Source organism: Trichoderma gamsii (genome assembly GCF_001481775.2).
Source record: "Trichoderma gamsii strain T6085 chromosome Unknown Scaffold_43.2, whole genome shotgun sequence".
NCBI lineage: Eukaryota > Fungi > Ascomycota > Sordariomycetes > Hypocreales > Hypocreaceae > Trichoderma > Trichoderma gamsii.
This window is the reverse complement of record NW_020171380.1, coordinates 33,239-60,114: the sequence shown is the minus strand read 5'-3', so window position 1 is coordinate 60,114 and position 26,876 is coordinate 33,239. Positions and strand designations below refer to the sequence as shown.

Below are 26,876 nucleotides of genomic sequence, written 5' to 3'. Positions count from 1 at the left end.
TTCTGTTTGCACATAGCTCATCGCACATCTCCATGAGTTTATGCCGGAGCCCTCTGGTGTTGCTCTCAGTATTACTGGCAAGATGACCACCAGGTACTGCTAGCAACGCACGTGTAAGGTGACTGGCACTGGGTAGGACCAGTGTATCCTTGACCTCCACACTGACCCCATTGTGGTACACTACCACCGCCGCCACCACCAGTCGGGCCGGTAGAGCCGCTGGTAGAGGTAGGCTTGGAACCACCAGACGAACTAGTGGGGGGAGGGGTTGAACCAGAGGCCCCGAGATCACTGACAACTTGGTCCAGGAAACCGGAATTTTCGTACAGCTGGGACATGTCCCACATCATGATACCTGCAAAGCTTGAGTACTGTTTTGTGAATGAGATGACCGCAGAGAGCTGCGTTCCGGATACGTATCCGCTAGCAGCGCCAGTGTTGGCGGCAATACCGAGCAGAATTCTGACGTTGGGGTTCTTGCTGACGGTATGTGCCCAGTTGTCCCAGACGTCAAAGTTGTAGTTCCACTGAGTCGATGCTCCTGGAACATAGCTGCTGACTCCACATCCGTTATTGTAATACTGGATCATAATGAAGTCGAAGAAAACAGAACCATTAAGGGCCGGGTTGTCGGCGTAATCGGGATAGACGCATTGCGGCGCAGCAGACAGATAAAACTTCCTGTTTGCAGAAGATGCAGAAGCGTCCATCAAACTCCGCAACTCAGCGGCAAAAGGTTCCAAGTTGTTGACACCAGACTCAAAGTCGAAGTCGACGCCATCCACTACGGCGGAGCCAAATGGCCGGTCTACATTGCTGTTTGGGTTGACGGGACCAAACATGTTCCAGACCGTCTGGGCAGCAGACGTGGCAACATCGGTGGAGGAAAAGCCACCCTGAGTATAAGATCCACCTCCCAGCGAAATGAGAATTGTCTTGCCGTATGTTTGTTGACATGTAATAATGTCCTGCCTGAAGAATATATAAGCATCGAGCCCCGGCAGAATTTGTATGAATCCAGGATAACTTACTCAATTTGTGGGCAGTTAAGTGCATTCTTATTATCAGCAAAAGCCGTACAGTTGTTGCCTGCATTGGCGAAGTTGGTAATAACCGGGCTAATGCCATTCAAGAAACCAATCGGAATGATCTATGAGAGGTCAGCTAGGGGTGCTAAACGATATTCCATTTTTTTGGCTATACCCACATCTATCTCAGCATCTAAAAACACTCGTTAGCTACCGCGAATTGGTCCAAGCCGATCTTGAACTTACTGGCACAGTAGGTGGATAAGCGTTGCTGGGAGTCTGCTTGGTTTGCCGAGTTTTGGCCTACACGTATATGTCAATTGGAAGTCTCAATTTGCAAAAAAAAAAAAAAAAAAAAAGTCGATTCAACTCACCCCAGTACACGGCGATGTTTTGCGTGGAGCTAGCGTTGAAACCGGCATATGCCGAGGGCAAAGCAGCCAGTAAGGCCCCTAGATAGACTGATGATTGAACCATGCTGACAAGATTGACCAACGTATTGGTAGAGCACCAGATAATTGTCGATGCCAAACGAAAAAATTGCTACTTTGGCAAGATTTATATATAATCAACTCATAGAATAGAAGTTCAAAACCAGAAACTCAGATTGCAGGGTAGTATTGAGGAATTGCAACCGCTCCGAGCTTTACTTCACAAGGATAGGCGGGGCGTGCCACGTTTCGAAACAGCATCCCACGATCCACGATATCAGCACAACGTTGTATCTGGAGAAGATGGTAATAGCTAGTTCAAAAGTCCTCAGTAAATAGGAATCAAGTGTGAGTTTGATACCACAGAGGATCATACTCATGCGGTATCATATTGCATGCCAGGTGACTGATCTGGTCAAGTGATGCGGGCCAGAGGATGGCTGGAAAGAGAGGAAGGGAATGAGACCCAGCCACAAACAACAACCAAAAAAAAAAAAAAGAGTGTCATCAAGTTACAGCTGCAATAGCAGCTGTCAATTGCGGAGTGGTATACTGGTGAGACATAAAGGTACAAGGCCTAATGCTTGTAGATATGACCGCATCCCTGGTCAGGTACTGTCTAGGAGCGATAGATTTGAGCGGCATATGGTTTAGCTGGGTTACAATTTGCTGGCCGATTGTGATATTGTAACGTGGGAGCTTCAAGTCACGTTTAGGCTATATCGCGTTCCAGTTAATCTATTAATTAATAGTTAATGTCTTGCGCCTGCGAGTCCCCTGACCCTTATGCCTTATCGTGGCGCCAGGCGTTTCCCAACTGCCTATAATGGCAACCCTAGGCAGCCAGGAAACAAATGGTTCGCCAACTGACCAATTAAGTCCAGTGGTACCTGCGCTATACCTTTGTAATTGCCTAATTCGTCGTATTAGCACCGGACACAAAACTCTAGGCTCTCGCGGTGTTTTATTATGGCCTTCTAGTTATAGTGAACATGATGAGCGCTTATTCTAACTGCCCCAAACGTATGCAACGATCCAGTTGAGACTGAGTGATGCAGTTTGCATCAGGAGCACAGAGTAGCTGACTAGTTGACTAGTCATCAAGGACCTGCATTGATGGCTTTTGACATTCCTTTTGTAGTCATTGGGATGGTAGGCTTGGCGCTTAGCAGTAAGATACTGCTCTACTTCGAAGTTTCTCCTATGCGGCTTTATTTGTACAATCCTGTTCTCTTCGTGAACTTCAAGTAGAAGGGGCCCTGCTGACTCTATCTCATGCTGACAAGTTGTGCTACGTTTCTTTGATACCTGATGAGGCTCACAAAGAGAATGTGTAGTAAGTTTCTCAGTGCCGACATATCCACTAGTAGTCCATCCGGCTATTTGATTATGGTATTGCTTTATCTGCTACATTTGAGCGTATTAAACATATGTCAATTACGATAACAACACTCGCAGGCTAAAGCACTATATTCTAAGACGCAGTAACATTGAAAAATTGCCTACTTAAAGACGCTCTTCCATTTGCGCTCAACTTTGAATATTTCAAGACTTGAAGGAGAATCCCTTGTTGAGTCCCCAGGGGCCTTTCTTAGTGATGGTCTCGTCGCCTAAAATTATCACAGTCTGGATTTGAACATCTGTTTGATACCAAAACTGTCCATTGGCCTTAAATTCCTTACCATCCCAGGAGAAGCTAATATCTGACGCCTGTCCGTCCAGGCTTTCTCCGTCATCCAGAACAAGAGAACCAGAAGCTTTGCCGTCAAGACCAGGAGCGATAACAATGTTGAAGTCATGCTGCCGTAAGGCGGTCGTTGAGTTAGCGCCATCACTACGCATAGGAATGATGCTGCCTCCGCGAATATACACTGGCAAGTCCGTGTAGGCCACGTTGTTTAGAGTGACTTGTTGTCCATTGCCGTGAATTGGCTTGAATGTCCAGAAATCGTAAAATATTTCATTTGGAAGGTAGATTGTAACGCTTTGGGCATCATCCTCAATGACAGGTGACACAAGAATGGAATCTCCGAAAAAGTACTGAGTCTGGATACCGAAAGTGTTGGCATCGTTGGGGTATGTGAAGAACAGGGGGTTGACGATCGGAGAACCTGTGGTACTAGACCGATACATGGCAGTATAGATGTAATCCAGCAACCGGTAACGAGCAGCAATAGCCTTCTTAGCAGCCTCAGTCACAGATGCCCAGAGATAAAACTCTTGATTAGGTGCAGAAATATCCGCGTGGTTACGATAGAATGGTTGAAAGGCACCGAGCAACGCCCACCGAGCACACATATTCTCCTGGGCATTGCCGTTGAAGCCGCAGACGTCAGATCCAACCATGGGCATCTGGTGGACGGCTGCAAAAGCGAGCATTTGAGAGATTGAGAAGCGATAGTCATCCCAAGCGGAGTAGTTGTCGCCAAACCAATGGGCGACCTTGTTTCCGGCACCAGCAAAAGTCGATCGTGTGAGGACAAAGGGGCGCTTCCCAGGGCGGCGAGCGAGCATGCTAACCCGGCTGTGCGCAGCCATCATAAAACCATTCAGGTTGTGCGTATCATATTGGACAGTGCCGTCGTAGTTTGTGATGTTGGTGTAAACAGTACTAGCACTCAGGTCGCCGACGTGATTGTTGATACGATATGGCGGAGTGAAAAGGTTGCGCCCTGGCAGTCCCTTCATAGTTCCTCGACTTTCAGCATCTCGTCGGGCCCGAATCCGAGATGAGGTCGGTTGAAAATCGCTGGGAAATCCCGGTATCGGCCGGCCCGTGTTTGGTCGGGGCTGATGGGATGGCGGCGGGGGTGTATTGGTATCCTTAGCCTGTTGAGCTGGGTCGCAATTAATGTCACCACAGAAATTGGAGATCTCGTTCATATCGTTCCAGACTCCATCAATGTCTAGACCGGTATCGGGGTCAAAGAAGCGTAGGAACTCGTCGGTCCACCAGTCTTGAGTGTTGGGGTTGAACCAGTCTGGCCAGACGACTTCGCCGGCCCACTGCACGCCGCGGTAGTACGAGCCATCGGCCGCCTTGAGGAAGATGTCCTTGTCAGAACCACGAGCAAATGGCCCGTAGTCTCCCTTTCGGTGAATGCCAGGATCGACCATCATGACAAACTTCTGTCCCCTGTCATGGAGAGTATGGACAAGCTCGCGCATCTTGGGAATGGGGAAGCGATCCGAGTCGGTTGTGAAGTCCTGGCGGAGGTCCATGTAATCGATGTCAGACCATAAGACGTCGAGAGGGATGCCAGCACTAGAGTAATTGCCGACGACTTCGGCTAATTCGTTGACATCCCAATATCCGTACTTGCACTGCATGAACCCAAAGCTCCAGTAAGGGACCATGGCCGGCAGTCCGACAACCTCGGCATACTGCTTGCTCACGTCTGTGGGTGAGGGACCAGCAAGGAAGTAGAAGTCAAGTACGCCGCCGATGGTGTTATACTCTAGGTATTGGTCGCCTGATTCTGTCTGGTCGATAACAATGTTCATGCCATTAGAGTTTCTTAGAAATACACCATGGCTATGACCACTAGCCCGATGCTCGAGATAGATGGGATGGCTTCCGTAGAGGTTAGACTTTCTGGGGACGAATGGAGACTCAGCATTCCAAAATGTCCTGATGTAGTCATTGGTTTGGAGGCGGAACGTGTCAGTGTGTTCTCCCAGGCCGTAGAGATTCGGGTTCTGAGGCAGCTGAGTTCGCAGCCTCACGTACTGGGACTCGAATACGAGCTGCGATCCAGAGGTGTTGAATAGAACATCTCCCGAGTCTGAACGTGAGACTGCGAAAGAAAATGGGCTAGTAGTGTAGGTGAATTTCAGGGCGGATTGACTAGGATTGCCTTCATCATTAGGCGGCGAGGGCAAGACCGATTCAGGAATCTGATATACTTGGCGATTCGCATCATAGATCTTGACGTGCAAACGACTATCTAGATGAGAGTTAGAACCTGGGACACAGATTGTGTCATATCGGCCATGACAGCTCACCTCCCTGATAGTCGACCTGGAGCTTCAGATTCTTGATATCATTGCCATAGACGTTGCAAGGGGAGCCAATCAGCGTGAGGTCTGCCACAAGCCCGTTGGATGATCGCCTCACATGGGAGGCAGAATATCCGAGACAGTCATCTATGGTTGAACCATGGACTGTGGACGCGATCGTCCCGATGATGACGGATGCCCACGCCTTTTTCATTCTGAGAAACTTGCTTGCTGGTGAGTAAGGCCGTGTCCGAAAACCTATCGCATGACACCCTCGCCATATTTATACACTTCTTCGTCTAAGACATACTCCATTGCCTCCTCATGAGCAGGTTAGAAGTCGACCATAGCTCACGGACAACCTCCGACAATGAGACGATACCCATTCTGGGTAACTACCTCATACGCGAGTTCGTTGGGCGTCCATATCGACTCTCTAGCAAAGGAGTTGTGCGCTAGTAGAGACATACTGACGTATGAAGTAGGGTGGGAGTTGACACTTATGCAGCATGACATGTAGAAAAGGCCCGTTGATCGGAATTGCATGGGATCCAGGCAGCATGGATTGTTTCCCCGTGGGGGATCAGCCAGGGGCACAGGCAACCAAAGTGCAACCTCAGTCGGCTGTTGCGGGGTAGCACGGTACATGATAGGTGCGCGGCACTTGAATGCAACCCTGGGGCTCTCCAGACCTGCCAAGAAAGAGGGTCATATGAAGACTAGTTGTGATGATGCCTAATTTCACGTGAAAAAGGCAGTTGCTTGGTGAGAGAGGCTCGTGATCATCTCTTGAGCGGTCGTGGTAATGTGATTCAAGAAATCAGACAGGTCCCAAGTAAGCAGGCAACTTTATATCTTCACATCTGCATATTGTCTTGTATTCTTCTCTATTCTTGTTTTAGTGTCTTTCATCGCGACAAAGACACATCTCCGAGCATGCCGGCCATTGGCAACAACGTGAGGTTTAGCTCAAAGATTCTGGCTCCAGATGTATTGGAGAGAACCAAGGAGTCACGCATTAGCGGAAGCGGTCAGAGCTAGGTATGTAGCACTATTCTCGCGCGCTTCGCTCCTGCGAAGACGCGAGGGAAGCTCCTGCCAAGACCGACATATGGATATTTGTGCCAATGCGGAGTTTTGTGCCGGTAATATGGGATCAGCGCTGGAAACACGTAAAGGGTTTCCATAGTATGGCGCACTATGGGCCACTATAACGATCTCTGCCCCCTGGAGGTATTATTCTTTACGTCTTTGTTCTGCTTTATTGGGTAAACACGTCTGTATAAGCATGTTCTTCAAGCGAGAAAAGGGGCTTTCCGTATTCCCATCTCTAGGCCCGGCCCGTTCTAAACTTGGCGTGAATTGCGTTGCTTCCTCCACTTGACCCCCGCGGAGGCATTTTAAGCACAAGTTAAGGTTGTAATTTCTATATGTGGCTCCACCAAGGTTGTACTCGGCCTCGTTCCCCAGGATCACCATTAACTCTGCGCCTGTAATGCCACCAAATAGTCGCTTGCAGCTTCCTCGGGAGACGGCTATAGTTCTTAGCTGAGGGGTTGCGGGCGCACGCCAATTTGCAATCACTATCGCTCGTAATCAGATTGTACCGGCGGAATATAGCCGAACAACCCACAGTTAGTTTCGGGCCGTTTTCATAGTGCCGTTGTATTGACTATCGTTGCTCTTCTAAATGCCTAGTAGAAGTTCATTTCAGAGCTGATCTCGAAAAGCGCTGCTTATAATATGGTCATACCCAGTTCATCGTCATGTGATTCTTTAAGGTGCTAACGCTTAAAGAAGCCCAGCACCACGAAATGCCGTATGAGGTTGTTGGGGGATATTGTGGCTCGGTCCGAGACAGCTCATCTTGGATTTCTCAGCGAGTATGCGTACAGAAAGAACAGGAGGAGGATATTACACTTCCTCGAATACAAAATAATTTGTAGGCTCGTTTCTTTTCCGTCGATCATTTACAGGATATACTTGTCGTCATCTGCTTCTATAAGCTTTAAGCTGTGTGGTGCACATTCTCAATTCTTGGCCTACAGCCGCGTCTTATCTAGGAGCTAGAGGCAATAATCATATTATTAGCATAAATATGGTGGTTGTACCTACCGTAGCTAGTCAAAAATGGTTCAATATATAGCTACACTATATTTTTCAAGTTGATACACTTTGGACAACAACGAATGGCATCGTCCCCGAGCAAGCGCAGTCACATATCTCTGCCAAAAGCTAGACATATCTCCATTTATATCAGTAAATGCGTTTAAATTGACAAAGTGGATGTTTTCCTTCCCCATCATTCTCAGCACGCCTGATGGGAAGAGCATTTCGATAACAGGATCGATACATAAAGGAGCTCCTAGACCACTACAAAGTCTTTTGCTTTCTTCAGAGTAGAACGATATAAACATCATTCCGACTCTTACTGTCAAAAGTTGCGGGCCTAAGGATTTGAGATCTGCGAGTCTATTGTCAATCGCGATTTAGCACTTTACTACATGGAAGTTACATTGGTATATAAATGTTCTGTTCTCAAACTACTTTCTGTGCAGATTTATGCTCTCTCCTGCCTTCACTACAGCAAAAAAAAAAAAAATGCTTCGTAGTCTCTCCAACCACCACCAAGGGCAGGTTTAATAACAACACCGAAGGGTGAGGCTTACCTAACTCACTCTATGGCCTTGGTGCAGTAAGGAGAGAAAGTCTCGTACCTAAATGCACGAAAGTGCAAATGCATCAAGTATGAGATATAAAAATGAACTATTTCATAGTTCTTGGTTCCAATGGAGAAGAATGAAAATTCGGGCAAAAGCTGATGTGGGACATGACACACTTGAATGAATTCACGTCTTCACTCTCCTTCGGTTGTTCACATGATGGGATAGGTGTTTTGAGAGCCACTGAAACAAATAGCCACAAAGGCTAGACTGATAACCTCTCCTGCCACGGGCGAAATTCATGGGGTAATCCAATAATGCTCGGCAATTTCTTTTCACAATTTGGCAAGTCCTGGGCTAGCACCTAGTTGGTCGGCAAAGACTAGTAAATGGGTAATGGTTTACTCTTCCGTCTTATGCACCTAAACTTCTTCACGTTTATCCAATATTGAAAAGCTCTCCTGCAAATCCCAGTACAAAAGACTTCACTCGTTGAGAAGTACGGGTTCTCTCACCTGCGCCGTCTCCGCGATTGAATGACCAGGTGGACTAGTTTAGCCCCTACTGCTGGGCGACTTGAGTCATACTTTAGCTTTCTTGTAGAGAGTTGATCGTAATACCGGGGGACGATCTCGCGCTGCAGGGTAACTTTTACTCGTAGCAAACTTGCAAGCAGCTTTCACTTTCTACAATTCTCGTCAGCACGTCTCAACATGTATAAACCAGCTCCGCCTCGGCCGAAAAAGACCAACATTTGTCGCTCTCGTTCTGGATGCAAAACGTGCAGGCAAAGACGGAAAAAGGTGTGCTAAGCAGTTCACTTTGATTCATGGTGCTAAGACTCAATGTCTCGGCTGACAGCCCTATAGTGCGATGAGCGGAAACCTTGCAGCCTCTGCAAGAGGCTCGGGGTAGCCTGTGAGCAGATTTCCCACACGTTTGAGTTTCGCAGCGTGTCAGGCCCGTCAAGATCACGCAAGGCTGGACTACGATCAGTCACTCCACTGTATGCGCCAAACCCGCCACCAAGCAAAACTGTTGCCGTTACAAGGCCGTTGTCGAAGCCTTCAGAGCACTCGCCTATAGGAGTAGAGGGCGGTTTTGATACCATTTTCGACTCGGATCATGTACTGAGTGCGGACATGATCCCATTCCCGGATCCCAGCCTATCTTATGCTACCGAGAATCAGAACAGAATCTGGGAGATTCATTCTGATTCCGAGCTTTTCGACGAGCCGTTGGACTTGGGAATCGCCGAGGGGACAACTATGAACTTGGCTCCATTATCTGTGCCACAGCATAGAGCCGGTGATGCCGTCGGCTTCTACATGAGTATTTGGAAGCTTCATTGTTTGCCAGCTTTAAATGTGACATTCAAATTTATGGATACTATTCGCGACCAATCGTCACTCATCACAGACACCATGGCCACCCTTGCAGCCAGTCGCATGAGTCGCAAACTTCCACAGAGGCGATTGTTTACGTCATCCGACTCACCAGGGCTCTACTTCCGACCAGATTTTGGCCATGAAGCTTGCAGCAGCGAGCTCTACGGCTCAGCCCTTCGCCGAATGTCTTGCTGGTGGCCTGAAAACTACGTCTCAAACCCAATGCTGGCCTTCGCTGCGCTTGTCCTTTTCTGCTATGTGGAATCATCAATGGGATACTTCAAAGGATTTTATATACATTCTCAAGGAATAGAAGAACTCCTCAGTGAATCTGCTGATCGCATCTTTCCTCACGGTGCTGGCCTGCTTGCGGCTTGGGTGGAAGTCAAGATGCAAAACTGGTGGCGCAGAGCGTATTTTGGGGTTCCCGAGTTCTTTCAGGACTACTCCACTCCATTACTTCGTCCAGACTTGCAATTTATTTCGAATACTGGAAGCGGTCGTACGGCTACTATCCTTTGGATCCTTTGCGAATCGCATCGTCTTAACACCGCCGCTCTTATTGCATGTTGGGCAAGACAAAGAAAAAGTCATCAGATGAGAACAACAACGGTTTCAACATCTGTAGACAATGCCAATCCAGCATCCGAACATTCATCTATCCCTAATGAGGTTGTGGCCTTGACCAAGATGTACTCTGAGAAGCTGGATGAGTGGCGCGCTTACGTCCCAAGTTTGGTAGAGATTGAGGCAAATCCAAATCATCCGAAACTTTTCGACTTAAAAATCCCTGAAGACGAAGCGTTGTGTTTCTCGTCTCATCAGTCCGCCATGAACATGGCTTATTACGTGGTGGGCCGCGTCATGCACTGCGCGGGACCGCTACAGACCTTTGCGAGTGCGTCTGTGCATAATATTGATGATCAGTATGAAGAAATAGAGGCTTGGATCTTCGTCTTGCTGCGCATTGCTGCTGGAATCAACTGGGAGGACTGCATCTGTCTCAATGCTTACACCATCGGGTTCGCAGGGCTATTATTAACATGTGCTCTCTCTTCTCGAAATAGTGAAACTGGACTTTGGATCCAGGGGTGGTTAGAAACGCGTCTGGGTCGGGATGGGATTGAAGAGGGGAACTTTCCAGTATTTCAAATTCTAGATGCGGTGCGACTTATTAATCGCGAGCGCAGAAATGGCCTGGATGTGGTCGCGCTGTTTCAGACGGTGGATGACGGGGGTGGTAAGGGTAAGTTTGGATCGTATTCCAGCCAGTTGATCTCTTCAATGTTGGTTTACGGACGATGTAGAAGCACGGGCGAATTGGCCTCATACCATGTCTCAACAGAGGGTTTGGTTGCGCCGAGATGAGAGGAAATAACCGCTCTTTATTTCTGTAAGCGGTATTAGGAACCTGTACCATACATCTCATAGCGTACATGTATTATTGATAAGCAGCAAATTCATTCGCGTAATTCGATCAACTGGGATTATATCGACTTCTTCTCTCAATGCGTGCAAATCGCGACCGGTGTTAGTGGCCAGGCCTCCGTTCTCTGTTTAGACCGTTTGCCGTAGTGGCCAACTTTCCTTGGCACTCATTACCTGTGGTCAATTCACAGCTTGTAATTTTCCATTTTGTTATCTCCCGCGACCGCCACGTCATAGACACTTTACCAGTTGTAATCTTACTATCATGACTCACTCCTGCTTTCTAATATATGCCGAATTTGAATCGAACTTACCATTTGTAGTGCACGGGAACGCAATATTAGGAATGATGTCGGACAGCATCCCAGATTGTCCCGGATAATTTCGAGCCTTGCCGCATTTGGTGCACGGGAGCGCGCCCCAGCGGGCAAGTTCGAAGTCTCAAAACAAATGTCGGATATGATGCAGATGACATTCAAGCTTTCCCTCTTTCGGAGTACGAGAGACCGCCGTTATGCGGTTATCCCTCTGTAAGAATCAACAACTTATTCCCCCGAGAGTGCTCGCAGATGCTACGAGTGTATAAAACACAGCTAGAAATCTTGCCCTCATGGAACCAGTGAAGTAATAAGCACCTTATATCCCAATAAATATTTTATGGCTCTTGAGTGTTGTGTCGTCAAAAATACACTCTAATTCATTACTCGCAAATGTCTCTCAACAAACTCGGCGTGTTTACTGACGATGCTCCCACGCTTCGTCCAGGCGTTTATACGCCAGCCATCATCGCCAATGGTTTTGTATTTACATCAGGCGTGTTAGGTGCTGATCCCATTACGAAGAAAATGGTTCGCGGCACGGTCATTGATCGATTTGTTTGTCACCTGAGCTTGTCCAGTTTTATTCGTCTCAGCTCACTTTATTTGCGCAGCATCAGATTATGAGAAACGTTGAGGCTATTCTCAAGCAAGCTGGCTCCAGTATAGAGAACGTAGTTGAGGTCACGGTATTTTTGACAAACATCATCGACGCTGACGAATTGTCTCTCGCTTACAAACCTTACTGGGGAGATCTCAAGCCGGCGCGAACGTAAGTTCAAAAAATAACCTCTGCTGTTACACATTCTGAAACCATTGTTGTTTAGCTGCGTTGCTGTGAAGGAACTGCCCTATGGTTCGGATATTGAGCTCAAATGCATTGCGGTAGTTGCTGACTGATTTCAGCATTACTGACTTATCTTGCCATGACAGACAAGACCTATCTGAATGACAACAGGTGGTGTGTATAATAATGCCTGTAATTATTGCTATTTGAACAATCTGAATTTTAGTTGGCTATCGGCATTTTCCATCCGTTTGCCCTTTCCCAGACATCTATGACTTGCTCGGGATGTTGTGAAGAGTCTACTACATAGTACCAGCCATATAAAGCTCCCGTAATACAAGAGTGATTCGGATAGATGCGCACGGTTTGGCCCACCTGCAGCGGTATGGGTTGCTGAGAATCTTCATCGCCATGCCCATTGACGAGCCCCCATGACACAATGGAGTGTTCCTGGCTCACGCGCTTCACAATCAGTCGGCGATCAGGATGGGGGCTATTAGGGGAGTAGGCATCGCGATCAACAATGCCCCATCCCTCGTATGCTGCACAGGGCTCACGTCCTAGGCCCAACACTCCAACAGCAAGCAAGGCTTCAGGTTGTTGCCGCTCACCGTCGATGTAGAGGCTGCAAACCTCTGCCATGACAGAGACCGCTATCTCATCTTCATAGTCTCCAAAGTGAGCTCGTGAATTTGTAGACAGCTGTTGCACGTCCAGAACGGAATATACACCAGCATGAAGTTCCAGTCTGGTGCGAAACCCACACTGCATCCCAGTCACGGCGTTGCGCAAGGCCTGTTTCAAAGACTGGGCGCCCTCTGATAAGTTGCCCTCAGCTCCAAGCAAATTTTCTATTGAAGTCACCTGCGGCGAAGCTCCGATACTGATTGTGATTTCCCTATCGCTTGGGAACAAACGCGCGTTTTCTTCCAGCGCATCAAGACACCCGCTAAGCTCGCCTTTGAGATTGGCCATTGCTTGCTCAGCAGTCGAATCATTGTAGCTGAGACTGCTGTGCGAATAAAGGCCAATGAAGTTTATGGTGCCCTGGTTATCAAGACTCATCAGTTTGGAGACCAAGTCGTCCTTGTTGAGGCCAGAAGGAGGCAAGCCCGCTCGATGGTAGCCTGTGTCGACCTTCAGGTAGACCCCGGCCGGAAATGCGGCTTGCTCTGCAAAGCGAGCTACATGGCTCAGCTGGGACGTGTGATCGATCATGACAGAAATGGTACCTCGACCTAGCTGCCGGGCGATAGCTGCTAGGCGATCAACCTGCGAAGGCGGCAGGGGAATGCCGTAAAGGATATTAACTGGGCGGCCACTTTCTATGAACTCGCGCACCAGTGGCCGTAGAAACTCGATTTCGGCAACAGTCGACGCTACGAGTCGGACCTCTTTGTTAGCCTCTCCAGCTTGCAGACGGACCCCCTCTAGGGTCTGTAGGTCTGAAGTTAGTTTCGGGAGTTGGAAGCATTGGAAGAATGATTTTGTGTACCTTGTGTGTTTTAACATGCGCCCGAAAGTCTACGCCTAAGTACTCTACGGCATCAAGCAGGGACTGACAGTGTCGATACATTTTGGCCTTGTCGAGTATCAAAGCCGGTTTCGGTAGCTGAGTGACGTGTTTTCCGACATAATATTGTCGAAAATCCCCGGCTGTCTGCAACATTCGATGCGGTTCCATTATGACAGTGCGATGAATTTGCTGTTGAGTGCGCGTGATTGTACTTAAGTTGTTGTGTGCTGTCGTTCGCTTCTTATAGACTGTTATATGTATGCCTCTACCGCGATCTATACGAGATGTGGGTTACGAAGCCATTAACCGAAAAGAGTGTGCGGGTGCGACGTTACGCAATGACAGCGGATCGGGTATGTGGAATATTACGCCTATTCCCAATGAAGTGTACGGCTGCGATCAGTGGGGTGGTGTCATCCCCGTGCTATGAAGAGGTATAAGCCACAGACGCTACACTTGGTGCTAGGAAATCCATGCTTTTCGGTGTGAGCACAGGTCTTATATCTGTAGTCAATCTGCTCCTCTGAAGCATCTAGTCGACAGATTTTCAACCTTATCCAGATCCTATTGAAGTTCTTCATATTTCACAAGCTGTTTATCATCATGACAACCCCATCGTCAACCTGGCGACCAAAAGCCATTATTTTCGACCTCCTTACTGCCCTGCTGGACTCTTGGGCTCTGTGGGACGCATCTACCACTTCCACGAGCGCAGTAGGAGCTCAAGGCTGGCGCAAACGGTACTTGGAACTGACCTTCGGCACCGGCGCCTATGTGCCGTATGAGGAGCTCGTTCACAAAGCCGCACAGGATGTTGGCTTGCCTGGCTCGGCTCCTCGGACATTATTGGAAAATTGGGACAAACTGCAGCCATGGCCTGAAGTTGCGCAAGTCCTGAAGCAATTGAGACTTCATGATTATAGACTTGGCGTAGTAACCAATTGTTCGCAACGTCTAGGAACTATTGCGGCGGACATAGTTGGGAATTTCGATGCAGTAGTCACCGCAGAGGAGAGTGGCTTTTACAAGCCCGCCAAACAAGCTTACCAAGCTATCTTAACGGCTATGAACGTTCAGGCCCAAGACGTACTGTTTGTTGCAGGCAGTGCAGGAGATGTCGAAGGCGCAGCAAATGCTGGCATGAAAGTCGTGTGGCATAACAAGGTTGGGCTACCCAGAAAGGGCCAATCAGTTCCACTTCGGGAGGCTACGAGCCTAGATGATGCTTTACTGGGATTTATGTAAATATCTCTTAATATGATCTACTAAAAATGCAGCTTTCAGCTATGTAACACCATAAATTATGCCATTGTACACAGTTTGGGTGTATCCACAAGCCGATGAGTAATGTAAGCAATTCAAATGGCTAAATGCTACTTGCTGATTCGAATGTACTACTCAGAAGAGGAGTGCACAGCAAGCTTGATGCTCGGCAATCAACAGCATAATCGATTAGAGTACTATAGACCAAACTATTACTTGAGATTGAATTGTATGATGCGACTATGCTAATAGTCCATTCTTGATTGGTAAATTATGTATATTTAGCTTCAGTGCATCCTACCCTGCAAACGCCTTCACAACTTTAAGAGTCTAGATGTAATATTGCCATAAAGTGCAATCATACTTCAATTCTAGGTCAAATTTCCTTACATAACTCTTCGAGTAATTTCCTAATAGACAAGTGAATATGCTCTCTGGGAGATGAATCTCGGCAAACCCAAACAACACGCGCATCAGGCCGGACCAAAGCTGCATCCACGCCTTCCCATTGCTGACCAAAGGAAACTATACCGTCGTTTGGTCCAAGACACTTTATGTAAGCGGCCCAAGGACTAATGCAGTCGGAAAGAAGTGGCTCAAGGTTGAGATCTCGCACAAGCAGAATGAAGGTATCCACAGCCATGGCACTATGGAGTAGTTCAAATCCACCGCCCACTTCGAGGTGAGTTACCCTTGCGCCTACTAACGGATCTTGACCGCCCTCCTTCGTGGGGAATGGGTCTCCAAACCCCGTGATGCGCCTCACCAACAACTTGTTCAAGTCAGGGTGGGCTATCAGCTCGTATACAACATCTGCCAAAGCAGACTGTACTGAATTGCTCGAGGCATACAGAGCAGTCTGGGCTAGTGTGCTCTTGATTATGGCCTGCAATGCTAGTTTTCGCTCCGTGCTGTAAGTGTTTAGAAGCTCATCAGCGTTCTCCCCTGTCAATCGTCTTTGAGCAACAGCAACTAGCTTCCACGCCAAATTCGCAGCATCTTGAATTCCTGTTGTGATTCCTTGACCACCAGCTGGGAAAAATTGGTGAGCAGCGTCGCCGGCGATAAAGACACGCCCACTGCGGAAATTTGTCGCGAGACGAGTGGTGTTCGAAAAGCGAGAGAGCCACAGAGGAGAGTGTATCCCAAAATCTGTCCCAAGAGCCTCAGTTGCGAAGGATTTGACATTATCCAGCGTTGGAATTGCACTTGGCGGCAAATTCATGGTGCCTATACTCACTCCGGTGAGCCGATAGTACTTTTGATATCCGAGAGGCTGCATTAGAAACGACCCATATTCGTTATTGACGGATAGTGGTTGAGAAGGAGGGTCGGTAGCCAGTACATCTGCAAGCCAACCGGATATATTGCCATCAGTGCCAGGGAACTCGAAGTTTGCTAATTTCCTGATCGCACTCTTTGTTCCATCGCACCCAACGAGCCACGAAGCGGTGAATGTAGATTTTGTGCCGTCTCCGGTCTCGGTTTCGACGGCGACTGTGTTACTATCTTGGACAAGACCACTCGCGAGGTGACCGAAGAAGAATTCGACTCCCTTTTCCTGGCAAAGCTCTACTAAGAGCTGTTCCGTCACTGCCTGCGGAATCATCAAAGAGTGAGGGTGCTTGGTACCCAAGGATTCTCTTGACATGTGCAGCCGACTCTCTGATGAACCGTAATGGATTGAGTGTATTGGTGTTCCAGCATCAATGAATCGCTGAGCTATACCACGAGTCGCGAACGTTTCAAGACTACCGGCTGCCATTGCAGCAGCTCGCGAACGAATATCTCGATTAATATTCTTTTCGATTACGGTGACTTCAAGCCCAGCGCTGCGAAGCTCCAATGCGAGCCAAAGGCCCGTCGGGCCAGCTCCAACAATAATAATATCAGGCATTGCAGCGGGAAATTCTTGGTGAATAAAATTTGCTTCTTTAGTAGTGGTAGAGTGGAATTAGACGATATAATGATGTTTGTCGTTCTTTCCAAGTCTACATGAAACCATTGGCCTTTTATGCTGGAAAGCATTCAACACCCGTTGAAGTAACATCATCGTTAACACAATCCGTAAGAGCCGAAACAACGTATCATGTTAGATGGCCCAGCCGCAAGATCCATTGTGTCGTATGTCCGACTCCTTTCAATCATTATCTCGGCCGATCATCTTGCTTATGTTCGGAATTAGGAAGGTTTTGCGCATTCGGTTGCCAGCGGATGGCCCTCTCGGGCCTCTCGGGCCTCTCGCGTCGCAGTCCTGTCCTAGGCTTGTCTCAACCCCGCAGCGTCAACATTTGCTTCTACCAATTACTCGGCTGAATGGTTTCATTCTTCAATTCAAGTTTTATTATGTTTTTGAAAGCCTGCTAATCATGAATGGCGGAAGATCTCCCCGTCTCATATTACCAAGACAAAATACACGTCGGCCGCTAAGAGCTTGTGCGGAGTGCTATCGGCGGAAACTGAAATGTAACCGAAATCAGCCCTGTTCGAACTGCGTTCGTGGAAGCGTCGCTTGTTTATACACTGATGAGCCGATTCGTCGAGATCGAAAATCTAAATGTCGTGATTCAAAGCTCGCGGAAAGAGTCGCTGACCTTGAACGTCTACTCGGCTCACGCGATGATCAAAGTTCTGTGAGAAATTTACCAGCTGAGGCTGAAGACTCAGCCGATGATGAATCAAGGCGTTTTCAACAGCGCCCAGGCCGTTTATTAGTCAACGAACCTGGAAAAAGTCGCTTTGTGATGAAAACATTCTGGGCAGAGCTTCCAGCAAAGGTTTGCCTGCCTCCAAGATGGAAGTAACTTCATGGATAAAGTTGCTAAAATGGGATCTCTGAGAATAGCTTGAAAAGCCCAATTCCAGCTCAGGATATACTTTAGCGTACGCGCTTGACTTAATCCCTCAAGAAAACCTCTCTTACGGGACTTTTCTTTTCCCGTATGCGATACCGAAAACTCAGACGGCGGCCGCGAATCCTCACCTTGGCCAGATACTGCGATTGTGGAAGATATACCTGCAAAACGTCGACCCCCTCATTAGGGTTCTTCACAAACCTACCATTGAACAAAACATAACTGATCTATCACTATGGGAGGGCAGTCTTGGCTCCGAGACGCGCGCCTTACTACTAGCAATTTGTTACAGTGCAGTATCTTCTCTTTCATCGTCTCAAGCTAGAGTCGAATTTGCGTTCGACGTCCAAAGCTATATTACCTCTTTTAGAACAGCGGTTGAGAAGGCTTTGACCGACGCTCAAGTGCTTCAAACTCATGACCTGCGGGTTCTCCAGGCGTTTGTTATCTATTTGGTAAGACTTTTGAACAAAGTTATTGTCCCGAGAGAAATAAGTAATATTTACCGATCTCCATCTAGACCTGCGTACCTAGAAATGAAGCCCGTAACATTGGAATCCTTGTTTCTCTAGCAGTCCGGATCTCACGAACTATGGGCTTGCATCGAGATGGCTCTGTATTCAACCTATCTCCGTTCGAAACGGAGATGCGACGCCGCATTTGGTGGCATCTATGCTTGCTGGACTGGCGTATTTCGGAAGACATAGGCCTGGAGGCTACCGTTACGCCCCCAAGCTTCGACACAAGAATGCCGCTGAATATCAATGATGACGACATGGAAATTGCTTCTACTGTACTCTATGAGCGACATGACTACACGGAAATGGCGTTTCCTTTGATACGATACGAAGCGTGGAAGCTGGCTGCTTCGTGCAGCAATAATAGTATTATCCATCCGTATGGGGAAGCAGCGGGCGTTCAAGACACAGAGGCAGCATTGAAGAAGTTGGCAGATTACTTAGATGATACATACTTTCGCCTCTGCCGGACGATATCCACACCGATGAGTCGGCTGCTGTTGACGATGGCGCCACTGATCGTCGCGAAGCTTCGCCTTCTTATGTTGTATCCGGCCTACTGCAGTGACGTCGAGAAAGAGTTGCCTCTAACCTCCGGAGAGAAAGATTTGCTATTCTCGTCTCTCATATCTTCTGAGTAAATGCAGTCTCAGCACTCTGGTCTTGAAGGTATCTTATACTGAATGGATAATCAACATAGCCTAGTGCACTTTTGACTGTATAGAACGACTCGCGTTTGTACTTGTCAAATTGCAACCCTTCCTTGATCCTATATACCAGATCTGGGTTTGCAATAAAGTACCTCCCATACATAACAACAATATCTTTAGAAGGATATCTATTAACAAGCTGCCTGGCATCGTCCAACTTGTACCCGCCAGCTACTAGGAGCGGTCTGTTCCAGAGGTTATAAGCGAATTCCAATGTTTCGCTGCCTTCGCTATCGCTACTGCCAGATATTCGTGATTCCACAAGGTGAAGATAAGCCAGATTAAGTTCGCTGGCCTTGTTGATGATGTCTGCAAATTGCGGTATCGGGTTTGTCATTCTCATTCCTTGGAATGAGCTCCAGGGACTAAGGCGAAGACCAACTCGTTCCGGTCCTACAACAGCGACGACAGCTTTCATGACTTCGTCTATAAAGCGGGATCTATTCTCGATACTCCCACCATACTCGTCATGACGCTGGTTGCTATTGTCCTGGATGAATTGATCAATCAGGTAGCCATTTGCACCATGAACCTCTACACCGTCAAAACCGGCAAGTATCGCATTCTTTGCAGCTGTTGCAAAATCTTGGACAGTCTTCTTGATCTCATCGAGTGTCATGGGGCGTGGTACTGGCGAGGTTTCGGCCACTGGAATAGGACTAGGGCCTATTATTTCAACTCCGTCCTTTTGAGACAACTGCTCATCTGCAACACGACCCATGGCAAAGATCTGGCAGAAGATGAAGCTTCCTTTGGCATGGACAATATCGGTGACTGATCGCCAGCCTGCGATCTGTTCTTCGTTCCATATGCCAGGTGCATTGGCAAATCCACCTGAAGATTCGTACGAGATCAATGTGCCCTCACTGATCAGCAAGGTACCTGGCATAGTAGAGCGCTGGCCGTAGTACTCGGCCATAAGTGGCAATGGCACACGATCATCCGTTGCACGGAGTCGAGTCATCGGGGCCATCCCTATGCGATGCTCAACCATAACATTGCCGATTTTCAATGGTTTGAAGAGTTGAGAGTTATCCATTGTTGAGAAGAGAAGAATAGGAGTTAAGAGGCTTGTTTAGCTGTAGTCTGTTTTGGAAGCTTAAACTTTTCGAACGGGCAGCATCTGCCATTTGTAGTTCTCATTTATGGGGAACAAAGGCGTCGGAGATAGCCAACTGCGCAGTAATTGATATTCTAACTTGACGAGTTTTAATTTTAATGAAAAAAGTTGATGTATTTCCGAATGCAAGATGGAGATGCACACTGTTAACGTACTTCCTAATCGGGTAGTGACGTTCTTCCCAAAGAGTGCTGTGGGGCTAGCGCCATGCTAGAAGAAACTATAGGACTTCGTGATTTATAAGCCACGCACTTGATATGTCTTTCCAATCTCCAGTCCTAAATCCATCCAGCAGGTCTGCACAGGATGTTCCGGAAGCCGGAAAACCGAGCTCAGTTGATGTGTCTTACTACTGATCCTTGTACAACTTAATCCAGAACGTGGTCCCCATGACTGGTGGCAATATGGTTACCCAGCCGCTCAACCAAGATGGTAGGCTACGCAAATCCCATGCATCTCGTAATAACTAAGCTCTAAACACTATCAGCCAATGAATTTAAATTCGTTCCGGTCAAAGGCCCTTGCAGCAAACAGGACCGTAGCGCGAATCGCTCGGCCAAGTCACATGCAGTTAAGCATGCTCTCAAGGCGAAACGGTTGCTCGAACAAGAATCAAAACGCAACTTTCGGATAACACTTTTGAAGGAGGAGCCTGAGACGCTGAATGAAGAATCACATCCCATGGAACCCCCAGCATTCATCCCGGCTTTATCTGCGAGCGCGATTGATCCTTTTGGTACGCTTCCTGTGGACAGTTCGCGGCTGCAAATGCTACTGGATGATAGTAAGAAATTATCTACCATGAGGGACATGAGTTGGGTTTTTGACTTTCAACGGCATAGATAGGGCTAGGAAGGCCTCTGAACCGGTCTTTAGCATTACAGAGGAGCTCGCATTCCAAAACTTCCACACGGTCTTCCGTACGGGCTTAACTGACCCTGCTCTTGCGAATGCCGTTATGCTGTCGCTATTGTTTGCAGTAACGGAGGGAAACTTGGACGTCGAATGCCTCAAATACAAGGTTTGTGCTATCGGCTGCATTCGGGACAAAGTGACCTACGCCAAAGGGGCCGTATCAGAGTCCACAATTGGAGCCATTCTCCTACTAGTGGGTGTAGAGGTAGGCATCTATCCCGGATTTGGCTTGCAGGGATACTAAATGCTCTTTCACAAGGCTCAATTGGGGATGACCTCTCAAGTGCAACTTCATATGGCAGCAGTGAGACAATTACTTGAACTCTCTCGTAGCCAAGGTATCTATCTCACGGCTGGTATTAAGCGTGCAATCTTCTGGTGAATCACATCTAATGGGACTGGAAATATCAATATCTGACAATAGTATAGGCAAGATTTAAATGCGTCAATTCTGTCAGATTCTGATCGAACTGTTGACCACACTACGTTCTCAGAACTACTGTGGCAACGAGACTCATTCACACCTAGTTTCTACCAACTTCCTTCGGGATTCCAGAAAATAGCATATTTGCTAAGTGATGATTTCATCGAAGTGCTTGAAGATCTGCACGCATTGCAGTGCATACGGAACTGTTCGAGCTTTAAAAAAGGCGATCCTTTTATCATGGCTTACATAAACAATCATACAGCCTCTATTCAGTCAAGGCTTGTGAATTTGGTCAAAAATTCTCCCATGCTCAAATGCTGCTATATTGCAGCATATATATGTTCTGTCATGTTATGTTGTCAAGTTTGGTGCACTCTAGCCATTCCAGTAAGTTATTGTGTTCTGGCATATTTTGAATATACTGTACTGATGTATGATTTGAAGTCTTATCTATCCTCACGGCTCCTTGATCAACTTCAAAGGACTGAACAAGATACTATGTGGAATGCAAATCCTGATATGCTGCTCTGGCTCCAGTATATTGGCGGCACATTCGCTTCTGCTGGACCCATTCGATCCAAGTATATCGAGCTTCTTCGGACGAATATATCCACAAGATCTTTCATGGGCTGTAACGCCCGTTCAAAAATACTTGAGATTATGAGAGACTTTATTTGGTCAGACCTAGCTTTCATATCGGAGGCATCGATATTTTGGGATGAGATAGCCTACTGAGAGTAAAGGTGGTGTTTCCTTATTGATAGTGGTTGTTGCTTATGAGTAGTCTAATATTTTCATAAGACAGCCTTTTGTTGCAGGTATATTTTAGAAAGTACTAAATATGATCCCGGAACGTGTATATATAAAGCTATATAAGGCAGACTAAACGTCTATAGAGCCTTTATTTTCTCAAAATAACGTCAAGACTCTTTTCGCCCAATCTTTTGGCACCATGCTTTATACTTCCACTTCTCAATCATCCCTCTATTTTCTTGGTTAGCAATGTACTTGTTCATAGTTTCAGTCCAGCCATCAGCCCAGACTTCTTTAGTATAAATTATACTATTAGCCACGCAAACACTCTGAAACATATACAGCCCGCCAAGAAGCCCCGATTGTACAAGTTTGGAAGAGTCTAATCTCCATCTAACAGTCTCCTTTGACCACGCTTGACATTTGGACTCTAAGTTGTGGAAATGGAAAGGAGACAGTGCCGAGAGCAGCCGCGCTCTTATAAGCCAGCACATGACATAATTTGCTTCCAAAACCGGCCATGGCTGATTCTGTCCCGAGTGTAAGAACCTATCGTTCCTTGAAGCAGTTGGATTGATGGCCGAAGCCGCTTTTCTGATATCTGCAATCTCATGAAACACCCTTCGTTCTCTAATTGCATCCAGTCGTATATCTAGAATGGCAAGATCATTTACTAGGCGATTTATGATGCCTTGGACTGTAACTTGTAAAGAAGGCCGTTATGATAGAACCAGATCGGTAGTTTCCTTGAAAAGAGCTGGCAAATTTACAATATGTGACCAAATTTCAAGCACGCTGTCAGCTAAACCCGGAGATGAAGGTGAATATTGGGCGATCGATGTATTCAAAGTCTTCAGCCATCTATCTTCCATTAAGAAGCATGCAGTATTATCCAGTAAAGCCTCGTTAAACTTGGTAATAGTAAGTGGAAATGCCTACCAGCTTGTGGGTCTCGCTCAGTGTGAAGCGCTATGGATTTGACTTACCAATGGTCCAGTGTAAGCCATCAATAATGCTTTCTCAAAGTCTGTCGTAAAATTCTCTGGCTCTCGTAGCTGGATCAATCTGGACACACCAGCGCCGTGATATTTATAGGGATGAATTTCTGGTCTTCCATTCAGAAGCTGTTGAGGAGCAAAGTAGTAACCCAAGGAAATTAGAATTCTTCGTATCACCTTCTAAGCTGTTGGGGATAAAAGTGTCATTGTAAGCCACGTACCTCAAAGAAATATAAGAGTTCCGCTGCACAGAGAGTTTCAGGCAGCATCCGCGCATCTGGGTCATCGATGGCCACTTGAAGAGCTTTCAGAGCCATGGCGTGGTGATCGAGGATGACTACTTCTCCAATCGACGTGCGCTGACTATCGGCTTGTATAATCTGTTGTAATCTTGCGCTAAGACAGTCTGCTGCATGGGTTAAGGATGGAACTCGTCCATATCGGCTGGGAATAAAAGATAGAAGCTTCCGACTGTCTGCAGGTGATAGTGGCGCGTGCGACGCTTCTCTGTAACTACCGCATTCCGATCTCAGATGTGGGATCTCAAAATGTAGGCCAATGAGGGACTCGACAAGACTCAAAAAAGGAATTTTCTGAGACAACCACTGGATATTGCCCAACGTTGGGATTGCTATAATTTTGTCTTCGCCTACGCGTATTTGCAACGTCTCATGGCATGACGCCGAATTGTATCGCGGACTGTTGGATCTTGCGAGCTTGTTGCATTTTCATAAACAACAAAATGCAGGCCACTGTTGCTGGATGCCCTCTGTTCCCCATCCATGATGGCGTGTATGAATGCGGTGCCGGCGCCGTGTAATCGCTGTATGATGCTGATTAAATACTTCGTGTAAGGTCTGTAAAAATAGTTTATAGATAATCGTAACTCCGTGTTAGTAGATGGAATATGCAGTCAAATGGCCATGCATTAGAGACATGGCTGCCTTTCTGTTAAGTAAATCCGAATGCCTGCGTGGCGTTAGAGTGAGCAACGCCACACCTTGAGTTAGGGTTTGAAGTCGTCCGTACTGTCCGTTGGCACATCTGTGTTACGTAATTCTAGCCCTCATGTCATTGAACCCATTGAACCAGATTCATGCCAATACATACTATCAGTCGTGGTGGGGTGAGGTCACAGGGTATCAATTGCCCAAATGAGGACAAGTGTCATAATATATAATTGTGCAATTATAAATCTACGAGGAAAACTAAAGAAACTCCAAGATTGCGACTGCTACCATTGTGGTAGAAGTTGGTAAAGTTCAAGTAATATTTTACGCCATTTTAATTAGAATGCTTTGCAGACAACAGGTCAGACAAAGTAACACGTTTGGAACTATTGCACCATATGGCCTCTACGGCTTGTAGTTTGTTCAATACAGCATCTCCTTCCTAGCCAAAACTGTGGGCAGTAATGTTAACCCCCCAAATGATTCACCTTAACATGTGTCATGCCAGATACAAACTTCGGAACAAGTGTTTAGAATCTTTGGTTTACGTAGGCAAATTATGCGTTCATTATATAGAAGCATCAGTTAGGAAATAATCAAGCATTTCAAGAGGTTTGGATGATTCATCTTAATGTAGCAATAACAAAGTTTCACGCACCCACATGAATCCTTTCTTTTAATATACCTACTATTGCTGTATTAATAATACATAAAGTATTATTTTGCTTTTGTAATGTTAATAATAAAACTATGATCGATCCGCGTGTAAGTCCAAACTTGTAGCACCCCAAGCTTTACTAGTATTCGGTTAATAAACGAGCTATGCGATGGAAACCGACCTAAGCGAAACCATGTAGCGAATCGCCCGCCTTTAACGGCAGGGTAGGAGAGACACTAGTCTCTTTCCAGGCAGTTGAATCCCTGTTTACTCGCTAGGCTATTTTTAGCGTTTTAAGCCTTCGATGCTTGATGCTTGAGTATACTACCAGAGTTGCAGCATCAAAGATTAGTCGGAGCTGCCGCTAACCACCAAATTTTCAACCAAGCAACTTTTCGATGCCTACTGATTCACCACGTTCTAAACCCTCATGCCAAAAGTTCCTAAACATGTACGTGCTGACAAAAAACATAGGAGGTGACAAACGCAAAATGTTTATAAAGCAATATCCGAAAAGACTTTACAAAGCTATATATTTTGTTGCATATAAAAAGCTGCCAAACTCACACTTAAAGCTATTACTATTGCCTCTCTACATAAGTTCGGTGGCTTGCCCGAATCACATACTTGGAAACAACTAACAAATTACTCTCGACATTGTCAATCATCAGCAACATGCCGACTTTTGATCTTTCCAACAAAGCGGCTTCAGGCGTGCCATATTACACGCCAGAACAGCAGCCCACGGCTGGAACAGCTCTGGGTAAATCAGTACCAACTCTCTTAAAGCCGTACCAAATGCGTGGCGTTGAGCTGCACAATCGCTTCGTGGTGTCACCAATGTGCCAGTACAGCGCTGACAACGGCCATCTTACCGACTACCACTTGGTGCATGTGGGCCAATTTGCATTGCGAGGCGCTGGGCTCATCATGCTTGAAGCTACCGCTGTGGAAGCTCGGGGTCGCATTACTCCCCACGACTCCGGGCTATGGACTGATAGCCAGGTCGCCCCCCTGAAACGCATCACAGACTTTGTACATAGCCAGGGCACTAAGATAGGCATTGAGTTGGCTCATGCAGGTCGCAAAGCCACCACACTGGCTCCTTGGCTCTCGGAAGTCTCCAAGAAACAGCTTGCGACCGAGGATGTTGGTGGATGGCCAGATGATGTTGTGGCACCTAGCGCAATTCCCCTCTCTAAAGATTACGCTCAGCCCAAGGCCATGACTATCGAGGAGATTAAACTGCTGTCTAAACAATTTGCGGATGCTGCAGTTCGTGCTGTCAAAGCTGGTTTCGATCTTATTGAGATCCATAGTGGCCACGGTTATCTCATTAATGAGTTTTTGTCTCCTTTATCCAACGTAAGTACTCTTTGTGTTCTTACAAACATGGTCTTGAATAAGTCAGCTAACGCTTTTCAACGTAGAAACGAACGGATGAGTATGGCGGTAACTTTGAGAATCGTACCAAACTCCTCAGAGAAGTGGTCACCGCCGTCAGAGGTGTGATTCCTGCAGACATGCCCCTGTGGATTCGGATCTCCGCTACTGAGTGGATGGAATGGAACAACGAGCCATCGTGGGATATTCATGAAAGCATTCGGCTTGCAAAGCTTCTGCCGGACCTTGGTATTGATGCTTTGGACGTCAGCAGCGGAGGCAACAATGCCCAGCAGCGTATACAGTTTCACCCGCGTTACCAAACTGACCTTGCGGGGCAGATTAGGGCGGCAGTGCGGAAGGATGGCCTTGATCTAACCATTGCTGCCGTCGGAGCAATTACCGAAACTGAAATGGCGCGATCCTTGGTCGATGACGACAATAAGGCGCATGCTGACTTGGTCGTGGCAGCAAGACAGTTTCTTCGAGACCCTGAGTGGGTCCTGAGGTCGGCACACGACTTGGGTGTGAACGTCAAATGGCCTCATCAGTATGAGAGAGCACAAAGGAGTTTGGACACTAAGTTTTAGAGTCCATAGGTATACATCGATGTTCAGCCAAAGATTCATGTAGTAAAGGAAGATGAGCGTTGAAGATAGAGCTAAGTAATTAGATTTAGGCTTAAGCAAATTTGCCGTTAAGATCTCAAGGACTTTTTATACGCTTCGCGCAGCGCACTCCCACTTCTTTGGCCTAGTTCTCGTCCTCC

General features: G+C 47.0%; 11 protein-coding genes across 11 annotated transcripts; 5 read left to right on the top strand and 6 right to left on the bottom strand.

The window, feature by feature from the left end:
• Nucleotides 1–71: 71 nt before the first annotated feature.
• TGAM01_v209170 (glycosylhydrolase family 18-1) lies at nt 72–1,505 on the bottom strand (the record flags this gene model as incomplete). The annotated part of the gene is made up of 5 exons (XM_024550504.1): nt 72–972; nt 1,032–1,150; nt 1,208–1,221; nt 1,275–1,331; nt 1,403–1,505. The coding sequence occupies 5 exons, from the start codon at nt 1,503–1,505 to the stop codon at nt 72–74; spliced, it is 1,194 nt and encodes a 397-aa protein (XP_024404749.1).
• A 1,499-nt stretch (nt 1,506–3,004) lies between these two features.
• On the bottom strand, nt 3,005–5,672 carry TGAM01_v209169 (alpha-glucosidase precursor; the record flags this gene model as incomplete). Its single annotated transcript, XM_018809980.1, has 2 exons — nt 3,005–5,406; nt 5,465–5,672. The coding sequence occupies 2 exons, from the start codon at nt 5,670–5,672 to the stop codon at nt 3,005–3,007; spliced, it is 2,610 nt and encodes an 869-aa protein (XP_018656803.1).
• A 3,162-nt stretch (nt 5,673–8,834) lies between these two features.
• TGAM01_v209168 (hypothetical protein) lies at nt 8,835–12,154 on the top strand (the record flags this gene model as incomplete). The annotated part of the gene is made up of 6 exons (XM_024550503.1): nt 8,835–8,924; nt 8,991–10,531; nt 10,577–10,755; nt 11,298–11,467; nt 11,869–12,026; nt 12,082–12,154. The coding sequence occupies 6 exons, from the start codon at nt 8,835–8,837 to the stop codon at nt 12,152–12,154; spliced, it is 2,211 nt and encodes a 736-aa protein (XP_024404748.1).
• A 109-nt stretch (nt 12,155–12,263) lies between these two features.
• TGAM01_v209167 (hypothetical protein) lies at nt 12,264–13,725 on the bottom strand (the record flags this gene model as incomplete). Its single annotated transcript, XM_018809978.1, has 2 exons — nt 12,264–13,478; nt 13,537–13,725. 2 exons carry the CDS (start codon nt 13,723–13,725, stop codon nt 12,264–12,266), a joined length of 1,404 nt encoding a protein of 467 aa, XP_018656801.1.
• Nucleotides 13,726–14,160: 435 nt separating this feature from the next.
• Nucleotides 14,161–14,802, top strand: TGAM01_v209166 (hypothetical protein; the record flags this gene model as incomplete). Its single annotated transcript, XM_018809977.1, has 1 exon — nt 14,161–14,802. The coding sequence occupies one exon, from the start codon at nt 14,161–14,163 to the stop codon at nt 14,800–14,802; it is 642 nt and encodes a 213-aa protein (XP_018656800.1).
• A 394-nt stretch (nt 14,803–15,196) lies between these two features.
• Nucleotides 15,197–16,717, bottom strand: TGAM01_v209165 (FAD binding domain-containing protein; the record flags this gene model as incomplete). Its single annotated transcript, XM_018809976.1, has 1 exon — nt 15,197–16,717. One exon carries the CDS (start codon nt 16,715–16,717, stop codon nt 15,197–15,199), a length of 1,521 nt encoding a protein of 506 aa, XP_018656799.1.
• Nucleotides 16,718–17,189: 472 nt separating this feature from the next.
• TGAM01_v209164 (hypothetical protein) lies at nt 17,190–18,247 on the top strand (the record flags this gene model as incomplete). Its single annotated transcript, XM_024550502.1, has 2 exons — nt 17,190–17,597; nt 17,666–18,247. The coding sequence occupies 2 exons, from the start codon at nt 17,190–17,192 to the stop codon at nt 18,245–18,247; spliced, it is 990 nt and encodes a 329-aa protein (XP_024404747.1).
• Nucleotides 18,248–18,817: 570 nt separating this feature from the next.
• On the bottom strand, nt 18,818–19,942 carry TGAM01_v209163 (hypothetical protein; the record flags this gene model as incomplete). Its single annotated transcript, XM_018809975.1, has 1 exon — nt 18,818–19,942. One exon carries the CDS (start codon nt 19,940–19,942, stop codon nt 18,818–18,820), a length of 1,125 nt encoding a protein of 374 aa, XP_018656798.1.
• A 470-nt stretch (nt 19,943–20,412) lies between these two features.
• Nucleotides 20,413–20,869, top strand: TGAM01_v209162 (hypothetical protein; the record flags this gene model as incomplete). Its single annotated transcript, XM_024550501.1, has 2 exons — nt 20,413–20,455; nt 20,511–20,869. 2 exons carry the CDS (start codon nt 20,413–20,415, stop codon nt 20,867–20,869), a joined length of 402 nt encoding a protein of 133 aa, XP_024404746.1.
• Nucleotides 20,870–22,837: 1,968 nt separating this feature from the next.
• Nucleotides 22,838–23,733, bottom strand: TGAM01_v209161 (hypothetical protein; the record flags this gene model as incomplete). Its single annotated transcript, XM_024550500.1, has 3 exons — nt 22,838–23,029; nt 23,105–23,242; nt 23,338–23,733. Coding segments are annotated over 3 exons (726 nt in total), but the record flags the coding sequence as incomplete, so codon positions are not given.
• Nucleotides 23,734–25,399: 1,666 nt separating this feature from the next.
• TGAM01_v209160 (oxidoreductase) lies at nt 25,400–26,697 on the top strand (the record flags this gene model as incomplete). Its single annotated transcript, XM_018809973.1, has 2 exons — nt 25,400–26,089; nt 26,155–26,697. The coding sequence occupies 2 exons, from the start codon at nt 25,400–25,402 to the stop codon at nt 26,695–26,697; spliced, it is 1,233 nt and encodes a 410-aa protein (XP_018656796.1).
• Nucleotides 26,698–26,876: the final 179 nt, after the last annotated feature.